General features: G+C 45.6%; 1 protein-coding gene across 1 annotated transcript in view; it reads left to right on the top strand.

Moving 5' to 3' along the window:
• The first annotated feature begins 6,017 nt into the window (after positions 1-6,017).
• Positions 6,018-18,106, top strand: part of arrdc1b (arrestin domain containing 1b) — a 57,145-nt gene continuing 45,056 nt past the window's right edge. Inside the window, exon 1 of the mRNA XM_072453452.1 lies at positions 6,018-6,223. Within this exon, the coding sequence (XP_072309553.1) occupies positions 6,106-6,223 (118 nt within the window). The 5' untranslated portion in view covers positions 6,018-6,105. The remainder of the gene's footprint in view (positions 6,224-18,106) is intronic.

Below are 18,106 nucleotides of genomic sequence, written 5' to 3'. Positions count from 1 at the left end.
ATTTTTAGAGGTGTGCAAATTTTTGTGACTTTTCGTCAATGTTCACTGGGTGAAAAATAGGGGGGTTGGTCCCGAGAAGAAGAAAGAATAATATTCCGATGCAAAAACAATGTTTCCCATTTTTCAAATATCATAAACTATACATTTTCGGAAAGCGCTCGCGCTTTCCTACCTCATGGTGTGGGTCCCTGGTCACTGACGGGTACTTTCGTTAATTTTGAGTGGGCTCCGCCCACTTTGTGTTTTTGGCCCTCTATACAGTAATAATGTTCAATTTTTGCATTACATGCTTATATGCACGGAACATGCAAGAGATGGGGAACGTATTCGTGAGCTACTTAGCGCAAATGAGTGCTTCGCGGTCGTCATCTCAATGTAAAGTGCTCGTTTAGTGCGCACTTTTGCACGGGCTTCGCCCGTTTACAACGGTAATGTTCCATTTTCCTACTACTAATTAGTATGCACGGGGCGTGCATGAGTGAAGGAGTGCGTCAGTGAGTGTTTGGAAGTGGGCGAGCGCTTCGCGCTCGATTTCGTGCGCACTACGTGCGCACTTTCGCAGCCGTGCTTCGCACGGCCTTACGAGATTAATAGGCCTCTCGCCAGCTTGTGGCGCTCGGGCCTAATAATATTTTTAGCAAAAACAATATAGCCGTTTCCACTATAACAACAAATTATACATCGTTTGAAAGCTCTAAGCCTTCCCGATGCCGCCATGGGGTGGAATCATCATTACGAGCGCTTACGCGCTCGTCACTCCCTATTCCGTCGGGATGCCCCGCCCACTCCCCATAGACTTCCATTGATTTGAGCAGATACAAGCATGGCCCATGCCTGCGGCATGGATTCTCGCGTACGGGACGATGCCAGGAGGGTTTTTGGAGGAATGCAGCGCTTCGCGCTGCTGTTGTCAACAATTAGTGAATGGGCGTAGCCCATTCACTAATTGTTGACTATTTCTGTCATAGCAGGAGTAAGTATGCATGATCCATGCCTTCGGCATGGGCTAGTTCACTGTACTTGCCAGGGGCGACGGGGTACCAAACATGCGGGCTGCATGCGGGAGCAATAGGCCCTCCGCCCTGCTGGGGCTCGGGCCTAATAATATTCCGATGCGAAAACAATGTTTCCCATTTTTCAAATATCATAAACTATACATTTTCGGAAAGCGCTCGCGCTTTCCTACCTCATGGTGTGGGTCCCTGGTCACTGACGGGTACTTTCGTTAATTTTGAGTGGGCTCCGCCCACTTTGTGTTTTTGGCCCTCTATACAGTAATAATGTTCAATTTTTGCATTACATGCTTATATGCATGGAACATGCAAGAGATGGGGAACGTATTCGTGAGCTACTTAGCGCAAATGAGTGCTTTATATGGGGATGACGACCGCTTCGCGGCCGTCATCTCAATGTAAAGTGCTCGTTTAGTGCGTACTTTTGCACGGGCTTCGCCCGTTTACAACGGTAATGTTCCATTTTCCTACTACTAATTAGTATGCACGGGGCGTGCGTGAGTGAAGGAGTGCGTTAGTGAGTGTTTTGAAGTGGGCGAGCGCTTCGCGCTCGATTTCGTGCGCACTACGTGCGCACTTTCGCAGCCGTGCTTTGCACGGCCTTACAAGATTAATAGGCCTCTCGCCAGCTTGTGGCGCTCGGGCCTAATAATAATAATAATAATAATAATAATAATAATAATAGTAATAATAATAATGATGATGATGGACCTATATAAACAAGCTCAATTTTGTGGAATTTTTGGTCTTTTTTGAGTCGCGTGATGCTTTTTTTGTATATATATTATGTTACTTGGTCAAATATGAGAACTATATTCTGAATACTTTTACGTTTATATTATGTTTATACTGTATGTAAAAGAAAGAATTACAATTTGCCCTTTGTTCCCAAATCTTCATCTTACTCTGTCCCATACGTCTCCTTTCTGCTTGTGTCCAAAATAAATCCTTGTAATTCACAAAACCAAATTAGTCGACTAAAACAAATGTTGGTCGACTAAATCCTCTTTGGCCGATTAATTGCTTAAACCACTAAGGCCAGTGGAGCATGACTCAGTTGTGTTACTTAAGTAAATAAGTAAAGTACCATTTGAAAATGTGGGAAATAGTGTAAAAAGTATTTCACATAGTTTTATATTTAGTCAAATGTAGCAATCGTCATAAAGAATTGAGCAGATTTTCATTCAATAGCTGAACTGAAGCTGAAGCTGAAGCTGAACTGAAGCTGAACTGAAGCTGAAGCTGAAGCTGAACTGAAGCTGAAGCTGAAGCTGAAGCTGAACTGAAGCTGAAGCTGAACTGAAGCTGAAGCTGAAGCTGAAGCTGAACTGAAGCTGAAGCTGAAGCTGAAGCTGAAGCTGAACTGGAACTGAAGCTGAAGCTGAAGCTGAACTGAAGCTGAAGCTGAAGCTGAAGCTGAACTGAAGCTGAACTGAAGCTGAAGCTGAACTGAAGCTGAAGCTGAAGCTGAAGCTGAAGCTGAAGCTGATCTGAAGCTGAAGCTGATCTAAAGCTGAAGCTGAAGCTGAAGCTGAAGCTGAAGCTGAAGCTGGAGCTGAAGCTGAAGCTGAAGCTGATCTGAAGCTGAGCTGAAGCTGATCTGAAGCTGAAGCTGATCTAAAGCTGAACTGTAGCTGAAGCTGAAGCTGAAGCTGATCTAAAGCTGAGCTGAAGCTGATCTGACGTTCCAGTGTGTGGAGCAGATGTTGAGTCTGAGGCTGAAACATGACACAACAAAACAACACAATGATCACAGGACCAGATCAAATGTCTAATCACACACACAGAGATACGGACACGAGCGTAACCAGGCAACCACAGCGTTCGTCTGTCGGCATGGAAACCTACCTCCATGCATTGATGAGACAAGGACGCTGGTCAAGGAGAATGTATTTATTTTATTTATTTATTTTATTTTTTCTTAGCATTCTATAATAATTTAACGTGAGTAGAGTTTTGTTCCATTCATTATTAACCAAAGTGTTGTGTCAAGGTCGTCTCCTTGAGCCGTCTTTCGTCTCGTGTTCTACATGTGGGTGTGACATGTGTGTCCCTCATTGTCCAGGAGGAAAAGGGTCCGTTGTATTCATGACGTTCCACACCCTGTTATTAGCCCTTCAATGATAAAGATAAGCAATAATCATCTGTACCCACATGCGGCTGAATGGATCAATTCCCCCCCATTAGATCAGAGCCAATCAGATTTGGAGATTGTCTCTGATCCAATGGGAATTGACTCTTCAATTCACTTCAATGAATCAGTTGCCTGTGATCAATTAGAACCGTGACAGTTAATTATATGTGTTCATTCATAAGCCATCACTTGCACTTGTCCTGGTTTGTTCCTGGTTGTTCCTGGTGTGGCACTGGTTTGGTCCTTGTTTTGTCCTGGTTTGTTCCTGGTTTGTTCCTGGTGTGGCACTGGTTTGTTCCTGGTTTGGTCCTGGTTTGTTCCTGGTGTGGTCCTGGTTTGGTCCTGGTTTGTTCCTGGTGTGGTCATGGTTTGTTCCTGGTTTGTTCCTGGTGTGGTCCTGGTGTGGTACTGGTTTGGTCCTGGTGTGGTCCTGGTGTGGTCCTGGTGTGGTCCTGGTTTGGCCCTGGTTTGTTCCTGGTTTGGTCCTGGTTTGTTCCTGGTGTGGTCCTGGTTTGGTCCTGGTTTGTTCCTGGTGTGGTCCTGGTTTGTTCCTGGTGTGGTCCTGGTTTGGTCCTGGTTTGTTCCTGGTGTGGTCCTGGTTTGGTCCTGGTTTGTTCCTGGTGTGGTCCTGGTTTGGTCCTGGTTTGTTCCTGGTGTGGTCCTGGTTTGGTCCTGGTTTGTTCCTGGTGTGGTCATGGTTTGTTCCTGGTTTGTTTCTGGTGTGGTACTGGTTTGGTCCTGGTGTGGTCCTGGTGTGGTCCTGGTGTGGTACTGGTTTGGCCCTGGTGTGGTCCTGGTTTGGTCCTGGTTTGTTCCTGGTGTGGTCATGGTTTGTTCCTGGTTTGGTCCTGGTGTGGTCCTGGTTTGGTCCTGGTTTGTTCCTGGTGTGGTCCTGGTTTGTTCCTGGTTTGGTCCTGGTGTGGTACTGGTTTGGTCCTGGTTTGTTCCTGGTGTGGTCCTGGTTTGTTCCTGGTTTGGTCCTGGTGTGGTCCTGGTTTGGTCCTGGTTTGTTCCTGGTGTGGTCCTGGTTTGTTCCTGGTTTGGTCCTGGTGTGGTACTGGTTTGGTCCTGGTTTGTTCCTGGTGTGGTCCTGGTTTGTTCCTGGTTTGGTCCTGGTGTGGTCCTGGTTTGTTCCTGGTTTGTTCCCGGTGTGGTACTGGTTTGGTCCTGGTTTGGTCCTGGTTTGTTCCTGGTTTGTTCCCGGTGTGGTACTGGTTTGGTCCTGGTTTGGTCCTGGTTTGGTCCTGGTTTGGTCCTGGTTTGGTCCTGGTTTAAGCCCAGTTTAGTCCTAATGCTGACCTAGTTCCCTTAGTCCTGGTTCAGTCTGATTTGAATGCTGTGAGATGTGTGTTCCAGGGTGAACAAACATTTACTCTGGTCATTTTGGTGTTTACATTTAATTTGATATTGTCAATAGCTGCTGCTTCTCATGTGTTGTTTTAAAATGCTTCACTCCTCATTGTTGCCAGCAGGGGGCATCAGAAACCTATTCACACTCGGAACAAACAAACAGTTAATGATACACACTGCAGCTCCTCCAATGTATATACTGTACATCAGGCTGACAAATACACAAATACAAATGAAGCCAGGACTAAACCAGGTCCAATCCATGACTAAACCAGGTCTAAACCAGGTCCAATCCATGACTAAACCAGGTCTAAACCAGGGCTAAACCAGGTCTAAACTAATGCTAAACCAGGACTAAAACAGGTGTAAAACAGGTCTAAACCAGGACTAAACTAGGACTAAACCAGGTCCAAGCCAGGTCCAAGCCAGGACTAAACCATGGCTAAACCAAGACTAAACAAGGAATAAACAAGGACTAAACCTGGGCTAAACCAGGTCTAAAGCAGGGCTAAACCAGGACTGAACCAGGTCTAAACCAGGTCTAAACCAGGACTGAACCAGGTCTAAACCAGGACTAAACAAGGACTAAACCTGGGTTAAACCAGGTCTAAACCAGGGCTAAACCAGGACTGAGCCAGGTCTAAACCAGGTCTAAACCAGGTCTAAACCAGGACTAAACCAGGTCCAAACCAGGACAAAACAAGGGCTAAACCTGGGCTAAACCAGGTCCAAACCACGCCTAAACCAGGTCCAAACCAGGAATAAACCAGGTCCAAACCAGGACAAAACAAGGACTAAACCAGGGCTAAACCAGAACTAAACAAGGACTAAACCAGGTCTAAACCAAATCTAAACCAGGACTGAACCAGGGCTAAACCAGGACTAAACCAGGTCCAAACCAGGACTGAACCAGGTCTAAACCAGGACTAAACCAGGACTAAACCAGGTCTAAACCAGGACTGAACCGGGACTGAACCAGGACTAAACCAGGACTAAACCAGGTCTAAACCAGGTCTAAACCAGGACTAAACCAGGACTAAACTTGGGCTAATCCAGGTCCAAACCAGGAATAAACCAGGTCTAAACCAGATCTAAACAGGACTAAATCAGGACTAAACCAGGGCTAAACCTGAACTAAACCAGGACTTAACTTTTTCTTTTCTTTAAGTATCGCATGTCCCCTAAATGGTAAACTTTTAAACTGGCTTCAACAGCCACAGAATGTATTTGAATCATTTAATATTATAATAATGTCTTTACATGTTCAAGTCTAAATGACATACATTACATTAAAATCAAATACACAAAAACATAATCTAAGCTTTTCACAGCAGATTGAGCATGAACAAAGATACCATCAGTTACCATCAACGTTTAACCGATCCCACATTCGGCACACGTCTGGCTCACCATTTCCCCAATGTACTATGTGATCATTTCCATACATTTCCATTTCCCCCCGCGCTGCCGCTGCCGCGATTGGTGCGCCGCTCTCGTGACGTCACCGGTCTCTCGGGGGGGGGGGGGGGGGGCAGGTGAAACGCACGCTCTGACTCCGGCTCTGTCAATACGCACGGACCCATCCTCCGGAGCGCGCGCGGAGCAGACATGGGCAAACTGCAAGAATTTGACATCACTTTCACCAACAACAAGGTGGTCTACAGCCCGGGGGAGTCGATCACCGGGACGCTCAAGATCAGGACCACCAACGCGCTGCAGTACAAAGGTGAGGGGCTTCTTTTTGTTTATTTTACGCGTCTGGATACTGGGCTTTTACCGTTCGCGTTCCTGGATGTGAAGTTAAGTTTTTGGCTCTGTCGCGGTGGCTGTGAGCTGTAGGAACTGTTTTGGTTCGTGTTTTGGTTCGTGTTTACAATCTGGCGGAGCCGGACACTGTTGGGTTGGTTCGTCTCGGCGCGGTGCCCTTGGGTGCCCAGAATGACGCGCCCTGCACTCTAAAAAAGAAAAAAAAGAAAAGAAAGAGAAAAAAGAAGAAGAAGAAGAAGAAGAAGAAGAAGCGTGTTGCTGCTACAAGGAAGTGAAAGTCTCGTATCATATTTACACCAGCATCATATGAGACGTGAAAGGTTTATTATTGTGCCAAAACAATAGGTGCGTAATTACACAGTTATAATGAATGCGCCGTGGCCTGTTGCCGCATGTCGAACCATTATAGAACTATTTAGTTTAGTTTCGTTTTGTTGTCATTTGCAGTTAAAAAACACATTGGAAAGACGTGTGCAAAAAAGCAAAAGACTTCAGACACAACCACACAAATGGGCATAAGTTACACAACACTAAAAGGACCGTGACAGATGTGACACTTTCATACTCTTTGCACTATGAAAGTACAAGTGAATATGATTTTTAAGAAAAATAATGATAAAAGATGTCAGAAAGTGTTTTTTTTTTCTTCGTTTTTCTTTCCTGCTCACACACATAATAATAATGATAACTTAGGTTGTCAAGAGTATACAATATTAATTGAAAATCATATACTAATTGATACAACAACAACAAAAAGTAGTAGTTTCAAAACTTTATACTGATTTGAACACGTATCGATACTAAAAACACTTAAACACATAAGAACTGTTTTAGAATGAACTTGAGTTTGATCAGAACCACTAAAAGACCACATGATGTAATGAAGAAAGTATATATATTGAATTTGGTATTGATTGTATTTAAATTAAAGGCGCAATGGGCGATTTTTCGGCGATCGGAGAACTCAGGGGGAAGTGCCGCATGCGCACTCCCCCGTGCGGACTGATACAACACACACGTGCGTTTGTTTATTAGCACGACGGATCGCATCGCATCTCTCCTCTCTTGTAGATTTCCGTCTCTTCTTAGTCAGCTCGAACTGTCTTTCTCTGTCTTAATTTTGTCCCGTACACTGAGGGAACTATATTATGATAGATCCATATGCTTAGGCACGCGGAAACGTGCTGCTCTCCTGGGACGAGCCGCACACGGCTGCAGGTGAGCCGTAGGTGCGTTCTATGATTGATCCGTGGCAGGACTAATCAGCTGTCCAGGCCACGAGGAAATGAGACTCAGATTTGGGCCAAAAAAATCATCCATTCAACCTTTAAAACAATCTGGATTTTGCATAATCAACAATGCTCAGTTCAATTCAATTTATTTTTGTAACGCCCAAAATCACAACAACAGTTGTCTCTCAGGGCCACAGTGAAAAATGAATCAACAATGTCTGTGGTGGCGATGGAGTCAAACAATGTCTGTGGTGGCGATGGAGTCAAACAACGTCTGTGGTGGCGATGGAGTCAAACAATGTCTGTGGTGGCGATGGAGTCAAACAATGTCTGTGGTGGCGATGGAGTCAAACAACGTCTGTGGTGGCGAGGGACGATGTCCCAGAGTCCTCTGTCCTTAGACCCTCCGTCTCGGCCAGGAAAAACTACAAAAAACCTCCTTGGGAAAAAAGTAGAAACCTGGAGGCGTTCCAGCGTGAAGGAGAGATCTGACTCTCACAGACGGACGCGAGGGAGACTGGAGCTGGACCCACTCTTCAGGCAGATGAGGGACCGCCCATACGGGGCAGGGACCACTTCACCAGGGGAGGGGCATCTGGGTCCACAGGTCCTCAGGAATGAGAAAAAGAAAAAGAAGGCGGTGAATAGTTGTCATAATCTCTTGAATAAACTTTAAAATACATTAGTATATGTGTTTAAACCAGGCTCTGAGGGGGCTATATTTACAAAACCACCTGGATTGTTCACACGTTTTGTTATATTCAGAGGTCAATCCCAGTTCCTCATCGAAACCACATTAAGTTCCACTTTTTTGCCTCCATTCTTTGATTGCACACTTTTAAAGGGTTTATAGTCGAGGGCATTTGCTCAAGGAGGGATGGAATAATATTGTCATGGCACTAACGATGGATAAAATACATTTCATACATTGAAAATTCTGCTAGTGAGTCTTTAAATACTGTTTTTCAAATGAACTTTTCAACTGTATGTTTCTGTTTTATGCAGATTCATGCAGAGAGAAAGTAACAATTTTTAAAGAATTTGACTGAATCTGTGTGGGCTTAACTATATTTCAGAAAGAACAACACCCTTCCTTTGACTCCATGTGTCTGACCAAACTTCTTTTCATATTATGATGAGTTTCCTGTACAGAAACATGCTAGAAAACAGTGTATTTATATGTAAAAAGTCAGATTATACTCACGTTTCTCTCCCAAACCTGAACTAATAACTCACACTTCTCCTTCCTGCTCAATTCTTAAACTCTAAATAAAACTAATACACATGTTGGATGACTAAAATGCCATATACTGATTAATCAACTAAACTTAATTTTAAACGCTCAAATATTCAGGAGTTTTAAAGTTACCAGCAACATTCTAGACTGATACATTTAGTTTAATCTCGACACATAATTTGTCTTACTGTCAAAATTAAAACGTAAAGACAAAACTGAGACATAATCAAGATTCACTTGACTGAATAAGGGAAATCCGGAATACAAATCTTGCTTTTTCAATGTTTTTATTAAAGAAAACAAGTACATTTCTGTCAGATGGACAATCTTCATGTTATTGCAGATTATATTGTGCAGTTCTAGATTCAGTGACTTACAAAGGTAAAGATTTTTAGGTTGTAATTGTAAGTGTTTTTAGTTCAATCTATCTTCCAAAAAATAGACCTAAATGTAAAGATTTTTTTTTTATCTGGCTGTTTTTGTCACATTTAACTTTATTTAGTCTTTCAGAAAATTTAATTTCATAAAGCCATCATGTTTTTCTCACAATAATGATTCCACAAAAAATTCAATCTCTACAATCAAATAATTGGTTTATATTGCTCTATATTTAGGTTTAAATTTGTCTTTGTTTACAGTTTTCTCTCACTTTTTTAAAAGTTTGATATAAATTCTACCCTGTCCCTTTATCTTTTAGTCATTCTTTATTTTTTTCCTGCTTCATCGTGACCTTCCTGGGATTAACTTTCACATTTCTTCCCTTTTGTTCTTTAACAATAACTGAGTGACACCCGTTGCTACGTGTTCGCACCGTCGTCGTCTGGCACCTGTTCGTCTTTTGCTTTATTCCGACGTCCGCGACTCTTTACGAATGCTTATTTCGCCCTTCGCTCCGAGTTTAGGTGCTTGTCAGCCCCTTAAAACCCGCCGGGCGAAAACCGGACTTTCGAAGTACTATTTAATCATCACTCTTATTTTCATTGTCAATACAAGCAAGCTGTACATCATTTTAAAGATGATTTTCTCAACAAAACAAATAGGTAATTGATATGCATTGAATAATATGCCCCAATAAGCAATTACCAATAGTTTGTGATGAAAATTGACTTTTCATAATGCATTTCTTACCCTTATTCTGGTTCTGACGGACTCAGCAGGGTTCAATCCATCAGTAGCTATACTCATTCTGTCTGTAATAATCCACAGAAAAACAATATTCACTTGTATTTTTCTTGAAGTAATCCAATTTGGAGAAATAGTCCAGTAAACAGTGCTTTCTTCGGTGAAAAAACTCACAAATAAAGCGTGTCCGAGCCAATCTTTCGAACCGTGGGTGGGTTTTAGGAATAAGCCAGACTGGGAGCTCACTATTCAGATGCGTAAAAGCAGTAAACAGCCAGTTTTGTAGGTGCGCGCCGACAAGACTTTTTGCACTTTATTTTCTGATTGTATTAGCGCATTTTGTTGGATATATGTATTATTATACAAAAATGTACATTTTATTTTTTCACCTCCATTGGTAAATTCATGCTTACACTCATGTTTACACATTTTCACATACATTGTTTTTGGCAGTTATAATAGGTATTGTTCTCCAAAACATCAAAATGTATTTTTTATTATCATAGAGGAGCTAAAATTGTAGTAAAACAGTTTGGCACAGTTAGCACATATTTGGATAACCAAATATACTTTTTGATTCAAAAAGGTCAACAGCACTCAACTGCCTGTTTAACTTTACACTGAAAGTACTGAAAGTACTGTGAATAGCATAAGCACACAATGAAGTATGCCTTGCTTAGGACCTTTAGGACCTTTACAAATTGACAATTTTCAGGCAAGACTAAAAAAAAAGGATGTATTTTTTTATGTTTGGGCCTCTATAGTGTAAGTTCTGAATCCCTGACAGTGTTCATCTGCACACTGTCAGAATTAGAAGGTCTAAGCTTTCTAATGATGTATGACACTAGAAATGTGGGCAGTAATATCTTATTTTAATAAGTAATGACATTTGGGTATGTGCCCTATTGTGCACAGGGCAAAATAGGTTGGTGTTATCAGGTTAAGTCCACTAATGTGTCTACAATGAGCCTAAAGCCGCTCTGCGCTGGAAAAGTGAACTCACACGAGGTGCAGAGGAGCTGTGGGGTTTCCAGGAGGAGCACAAAGGGACTATTGTGAGCTGTGATCTTTGCGGGGGATTGTTCTGTGATAATAAAGACCCACTATCAGCGTTAAGTACCTTTTTTGGCTTGCAGGAATGTTAATGGACGGGCAGTGTTTACACGGAGGGAGGTGAAGGAGGGATGTAAACAGGCTGGAGATACGGAAGCAGAAGGTGGTTTAAAGGGACAATCACAACTGAACTCTGTCTCCAGACCATTAAAGTGACGTATCATAGGCTTTTACCATTTTGATTTTATTTGATGTATTTATACCTCTAGTACATATAAATGATAGTTTTACGCCAATCGATTAGGTATTTGTGGAGAAAACCTCTGTGGAAAATGACCTGAGGTTACATCACACTATGGACACTCATAACTGTTATGCATAATTAACACAAAATAAACTACTTTTTTTTACATTATAAACATTCATTCATTCATTTTCTACCACTTTTTTCCCTTTCGCGGGTGACTGGAGCCTATCCCAGTGACTTTGGCCAACACAGAGACATAGACATACAGGTGGGAGGAAGCCGGAGAACCCGGAGGGGAGGACGTGCAGACTCCACCCAGAGATATCTTGTGACGCTGGTCTGGCCCACGAATCAAACCCATGATCTCCTTCTTGGGAGGCGAGAGCGCTAACTGCTCTGCTACACCAACATTCTAAACATAAGAACATTGTTTTTGCTTTTTCCTAGTGTGATGTCATCAATTACAAACAGGAAGTGAAACAATGAACCTAAAAAATTTGCTGTTCTGGAAAAAAATATACATATCATTTTTTGCAAAATTCAAAATATATTTATCTTAACTGCATTTTTGTTCAATGATCAGTCCGACCTGTCAGAGGCACCTGCAGAGACACTTCTAAGTGTTTGTCCTTCTCAGTTTGTGTTCAGCTCCTTCTCCAGAATTCCAGACCGTTCGGATCAGAGAGAAGGTTCAAACACACTGGATCTCACCTTTGAGACTGCCAACACAAATGAGTGACTAATGTGAGGCTTGGATTGGAAAATCATCTTGAGAACCAAAACACAAACTTCTAACATCATATTATTATAAAGTGGCCTATATTTTTGTAATATAGAATACACCAACAACACAAAAACAAAGTTTTATTTGATTTGAACCTGTTTCGTGTCTGGAGTCAGATCATCGTCATGTTTCTGACGTTTGAAATACAAATTCTACCTTTTAAAGTGTGGTCAATCCAAAACATAAAACAAGTTCTGAGAATCAATAAGACATGAATTACTTACATAATGTTCTTCCTGGTCCAGCTCGTTCTTTGCAGGGTTTTATCTGTTGTTGTCCTTTAGGTTAACGAACAAAGTTCAATTCACATTTTTATACAATAGTAATATGTACACTCTATGCTCTCAGCAATTATTTACATTTTCATTTGTCATTGGTTGGTTATTGGTCTTTGGTTATTGCCCATTAATTGGTCTTCATCTAATGAGGCGAAGGTCTATTTCGTGGCACTAAAACAAAGATGTTCTGAGTGACTTAATAACAGTGAGTTCTGCTGATGTTTATGTCTGTGATGATTATGATTATAATGATGATGATGATGATGATGATGACGATGATGATGATGGATGAGGGGCATGTCGTTAATCATCCCATTATTTATTATTGGAAAAGCTTGACTCACACTTTTCACCAGTAGAGTTATTGTTTTTTTCCTTCTTTTTTCTTGGTTAATTTATTATTATTATTTTTATTATTAAAATATATGTTTTTAATTAAAAACATCTTTAAAAAATCTAATTATGTTCTTACTAGTGACATTTTCTTTTCACACTTTTCAAAACATGAACTTGGTGTGGATGGATAGAATTATTAAAGACACACCATGTAACTTTCAACCCACCTGTTGGTCTCCACAATATTTCAGGCAAAGCAATGATCACATCATCACACAGTAGTAGTAGTAGTAGTAGTAGTAGTAGTAGTAGTAGTAGTAGTAGTAGTAGTAGTAGTAGTAGTAGTAGTAGTAGTAGTAGTAGTAGTAGTAGTAGTAGTAGTAGTAGTAGTAGTAGTAGTGTGATTGTTCACTGACTCAGACTCGTACAGTCCTTCACTGTCACTGAACTTTTGTCGGGGCTGAACACTTCCTGTCTTTGTGTTGGGGCCGTGAGGGTGTTGTTGTCTGAAGGGACTCCATGGTCAGGGTCAAGTATGATCAAGACAAAAGGTCGTAGGTCGGTAGTACAAGGAATGCATGTTGTACAGTTAAGTGTTCGTTTTCCCACCATGCAAACCACAGTTTATAATCAAGTCTCGGTTCGTAGTCCATTTCATTAAGTCAACTCTCAAACCCTGGTAAAAGAACCAAACCAGTAGATTCCTAAACCTCCAAGACAAATCAACAACGGGTATAATATTGAGTTTAACCCGCATTGGTCACCCAGAGCGACGGTATCACGTTTAAATCTTTGAGCGGGACATCCAACTGGAGGTGAAAGTTGTGTCTCCCAAACAGACTCTCAGCTGACATCGACCCGCACCGAACCGGCTGTTTTTAGCCTGCTGTTTACGTTGTGCGCACACTTACCAAAATGAAATAAATACATGCTGATATTAATAAACTCTAAAGGTTCTCTGGGAGGCACGAGGAGGAGCACAGGCCCAAGTCAGCGGCAGCTGCGCTGTATTATTGATGATAGAGCCCATTAGACGACTGCGATATCGATCGAACTGAGGCGGTCGTTACGGCACCACCATGAGCGTAAACCCACTCAACACACATTACTTACACATTAGGACCGTCAGCCAATCAGAGTGTGCGGTGTAGAACTGTTGACTGTATGAGTTAGGGTGTAGACCTGTCGACTGTAAGACTCAGGGGTGTAGAGCTGTCAACTGTACAAGTTAGGGGGGTAGAACTGTCGATTGTACGAGTCAGGGGGGTAGAACTGTCGATTGTACGAGTTAGGGGGGTAGAACTGTCGACTGTGCGAGTTAGGGGGGTAGAACTGTCGACTGTGCGAGTTAGGAGTGTCGACCTGTCGACGGTACGAGTTAGGAGTGTCGACCTGTCGACTGTACGAGTTAGGAGTGTCGACCTGTCGACTGTACGAGTTAGGAGTGTCGACCTGTCGACTGTAAGAGTTAGGAGTGTCGACCTGTCGACTGTACGAGTTAGGAGTGTCGACCTGTCGACTGTAAGAGTTAGGAGTGTCGACCTGTCGACTGTACGAGTTAGGAGTGTCGACCTGTCGACTGTAAGAGTTAGGAGTGTCGACCTGTCGACTGTACGAGTTAGGAGTGTCGACCTGTCGACTGTACGAGTTAGGAGTGTAGACCTGTCGACTGTACGAGTTAGGAGTGTAGACCTGTCGACTGTACGCGTTAGGAGTATAGACCTGTCGACTGTACGAGTTAGGAGTGTCGACCTGTCGACTGTACGCGTTAGGAGTGTAGACCTGTCGACTGTACGAGTTAGGAGTGTCGACCTGTCGACTGTACGAGTTAGGAGTGTAGACCTGTCGACTGTACGAGTTAGGAGTGTAGACCTGTCGACTGTACGCGTTAGGAGTGTAGACCTGTCGACTGTACGAGTTAGGAGTGTAGACCTGTCGACTGTACGAGTTAGGAGTGTCGACCTGTCGACTGTACGCGTTAGGAGTGTAGACCTGTCGACTGTACGCGTTAGGAGTGTAGACCTGTTGACTGTACGCGTTAGGAGTGTAGACCTGTCGACTGTACGAGTTAGGAGTGTAGACCTGTCGACTGTACGAGTTAGGAGTGTAGACCTGTCGACTGTACGCGTTAGGAGTGTAGACCTGTCGACTGTACGAGTTAGGAGTGTCGACCTGTCGACTGTAAGAGTTAGGAGTGTCGACCTGTCGACTGTACGAGTTAGGAGTGTCGACCTGTCGACTGTACGAGTTAGGAGTGTCGACCTGTCGACTGTACGAGTTAGGAGTGTCGACCTGTCGACTGTAAGAGTTAGGAGTGTCGACCTGTCGACTGTACGAGTTAGGAGTGTCGACCTGTCGACTGTACGAGTTAGGAGTGTCGACCTGTCGACTGTACGAGTTAGGAGTGTAGACCTGTCGACTGTACGCGTTAGGAGTGTAGACCTGTCGACTGTACGCGTTAGGAGTGTCGACCTGTCGACTGTACGAGTTAGGAGTGTAGACCTGTCGATTTTTAGTTTTAGTTTTAACCCTCAAATTCCCTTCAGTGTCAGTGAAATGAGAGAAGCCATAGCCTCACATTAGCCTCTCTCTATCGAATGTACAGTCAACAAGTTCCCAAATCTGAACTTTTAAAACATATTACAACATACATATTACAGTTATACAGCAGAAATCAGGTGTAATAAAAGTTTGAAACTCTCTGAAGAAACTGCGTCTCGTCTAATGGCACAGGCAGCTGCCTCTGCTTCACATAAAACGAGCAGGTTATGTCCGAGTCTGAGTCTGTTTTAGACAGAACATGTCCTCACAGTTCCACAGTCCACGTATTAAAGTGTTGGTTTGTTTACAATAATAATCGCACTGGCTCTGGCGATAAACTGAACACAGAGTCTGAACACAGAGTCTGAACACAGAGTCTGAATACAGAGTCTGAACACAGAGTCTGAACACTGAGTCTGAACACAGAGCCTGAACACAGAGCCTTGGATGTGGACTGGGAGGAGGTTTATGTCCTCTCTCATTAGTCTCGTCTCACAGCAGCAGCAGCAGCAGCAGCAGCAGCAGCAGCAGCAGCAGAAGGAGTAGCAGCAGCAGCAGCAGCAGCAGGAGTAGCAGCAGCAGCAGCAGCAGCAGCAGCAGTAGCAGCAGGAGTAGCAGCAGCAGCAGCAGCAGCAGCAGGAGTAGCAGCAGCAGCAGCAGCAGCAGGAGTAGCAGCAGCAGCAGCAGCAGCAGCAGGAGTAGCAGCAGCAGCAGCAGCAGCAGCAGCAGGAGTAGCAGCAGCAGCAGCAGCAGGAGTAGCAGCAGCAGCAGCAGCAGCAGCAGCAGCAGGAGCAGCAGCAGCAGCAGCAGCAGCAGCAGGAGTAGCAGCAGCAGCAGGAGTAGCAGCAGCAGCAGCAGGAGTAGCAGGAGTAGCAGCAGCAGCAGGAGTAGCAGCAGCAGTAGCAGCAGCAGCAGCAGCAGCAGGAGTAGCAGCAGCAGCAGCAGCAGGAGTAGCAGCAGCAGCAGCAGCAGCAGGAGTAGCAGCAGCAGCAGCAGCAGGAGTAGCAGCAGCAGCAGCAGCAGGAGTAGTAGCAGCAGCAGCAGCAGGAGTAGCAGCAGCAGCAGCAGTAGCAGCAGCAGCAGCAGCAGTAGCAGCAGCAGCAGCAGCAGCAGCAGCAGTAGCAGCAGCAGCAGCAGCAGCAGCAGCAGCAGGAGTAGCAGCAGCAGCAGCAGCAGCAGCAGGAGTAGCAGCAGCAGCAGCAGGAGTAGCAGCAGCAGCAGCAGGAGTAGCAGCAGCAGCAGCAGGAGTAGCAGCAGCAGCAGCAGCAGCAGCAGCAGGAGTAGCAGCAGCAGCAGCAGCAGCAGCAGCAGCAGGAGTAGCAGCAGCAGGAGTAGCAGCAGCAGCAGCAGCAGGAGTAGCAGCAGCAGCAGCAGCAGGAGTAGCAGCAGCAGCAGCAGCAGCAGCAGGAGTAGCAGCAGCAGCAGCAGCAGCAGCAGGAGCAGCAGCAGCAGCAGCAGCAGCAGCAGGAGTAGCAGCAGCAGCAGGAGTAGCAGCAGCAGCAGCAGGAGTAGCAGGAGTAGCAGCAGCAGCAGGAGTAGCAGCAGCAGCAGTAGCAGCAGCAGCAGCAGCAGCAGCAGCAGGAGTAGCAGCAGCAGCAGCAGCAGGAGTAGCAGCAGCAGCAGCAGCAGCAGGAGTAGCAGCAGCAGCAGCAGCAGCAGGAGTAGCAGCAGCAGCAGCAGGAGTAGTAGCAGCAGCAGCAGCAGGAGTAGCAGCAGCAGCAGCAGTAGCAGCAGCAGCAGCAGCAGTAGCAGCAGCAGCAGCAGCAGCAGCAGTAGCAGCAGCAGCAGCAGCAGCAGCAGCAGCAGCAGCAGCAGGAGTAGCAGCAGCAGCAGCAGCAGCAGCAGGAGTAGCAGCAGCAGCAGCAGGAGTAGCAGCAGCAGCAGCAGGAGTAGCAGCAGCAGCAGCAGCAGCAGCAGCAGCAGGAGTAGCAGCAGCAGCAGCAGCAGCAGCAGGAGTAGCAGCAGCAGCAGCAGCAGGAGTAGCAGCAGCAGCAGCAGCAGCAGCAGGAGTAGCAGCAGCAGCAGCAGCAGCAGGAGTAGCAGCAGCAGCAGGAGTAGCAGCAGCAGCAGCAGCAGGTGTAGCAGCAGCAGCAGCAGCAGCAGCAGCAGCAGCAGGAGTAGCAGCAGCAGCAGCAGCAGCAGCAGCAGCAGGAGTAGCAGCAGCAGCAGCAGCAGCAGCAGGAGTAGCAGCAGCAGCAGCAGCAGCAGGAGTAGCAGCAGCAGCAGCAGCAGCAGCAGCAGGAGTAGCAGCAGCAGCAGCAGGAGTAGCAGCAGCAGCAGCAGGAGTAGCAGCAGCAGCAGCAGCAGGAGTAGCAGCAGCAGCAGCAGCAGGAGTAGCAGCAGCAGCAGCAGCAGCAGGAGTAGCAGCAGCAGCAGCAGCAGCAGCAGGAGTAGCAGCAGCAGCAGCAGCAGGAGTAGCAGCAGCAGCAGCAGCAGCAGCAGGAGTAGCAGCAGCAGCAGCAGCAGCAGGAGTAGCAGCAGCAGCAGCAGCAGCAGCAGGAGTAGCAGCAGCAGCAGGAGTAGCAGCAGCAGCAGCAGCAGCAGCAGCAGCAGGAGTAGCAGCAGCAGCAGCAGCAGCAGCAGGAGTAGCAGCAGCAGCAGCAGGAGTAGCAGCAGCAGCAGCAGCAGGAGTAGCAGCAGCAGCAGCAGCAGCAGGAGTAGCAGCAGCAGCAGCAGCAGCAGGAGTAGCAGCAGCAGCAGCAGCAGGAGTAGCAGCAGCAGCAGCAGCAGCAGCAGGAGTAGCAGCAGCACCAGCAGCAGCAGGAGTAGCAGCAGCAGCAGCAGCAGGAGTAGCAGCAGCAGCAGCAGCAGCAGCAGGAGTAGCAGCAGCAGCAGCAGCAGCAGCAGGAGTAGCAGCAGCAGCAGCAGCAGCAGCAGCAGCAGCAGGAGTAGCAGCAGCAGCAGCAGCAGCAGCAGGAGTAGCAGCAGCAGCAGCAGGAGTAGCAGCAGCAGCAGCAGCAGGAGTAGCAGCAGCAGCAGCAGCAGCAGGAGTAGCAGCAGCAGCAGCAGGAG

This window comes from Eucyclogobius newberryi, unplaced genomic scaffold, assembly GCF_026437365.1.
Source record: "Eucyclogobius newberryi isolate DKJ021-1_F unplaced genomic scaffold, fEucNew1.0.hap1 SCAF_2, whole genome shotgun sequence".
NCBI classification, from domain to species: domain Eukaryota; kingdom Metazoa; phylum Chordata; class Actinopteri; order Gobiiformes; family Gobiidae; genus Eucyclogobius; species Eucyclogobius newberryi.
Note: the sequence above shows the minus strand (reverse complement) of the source record. Positions and strands in the feature narration are given on the sequence as shown.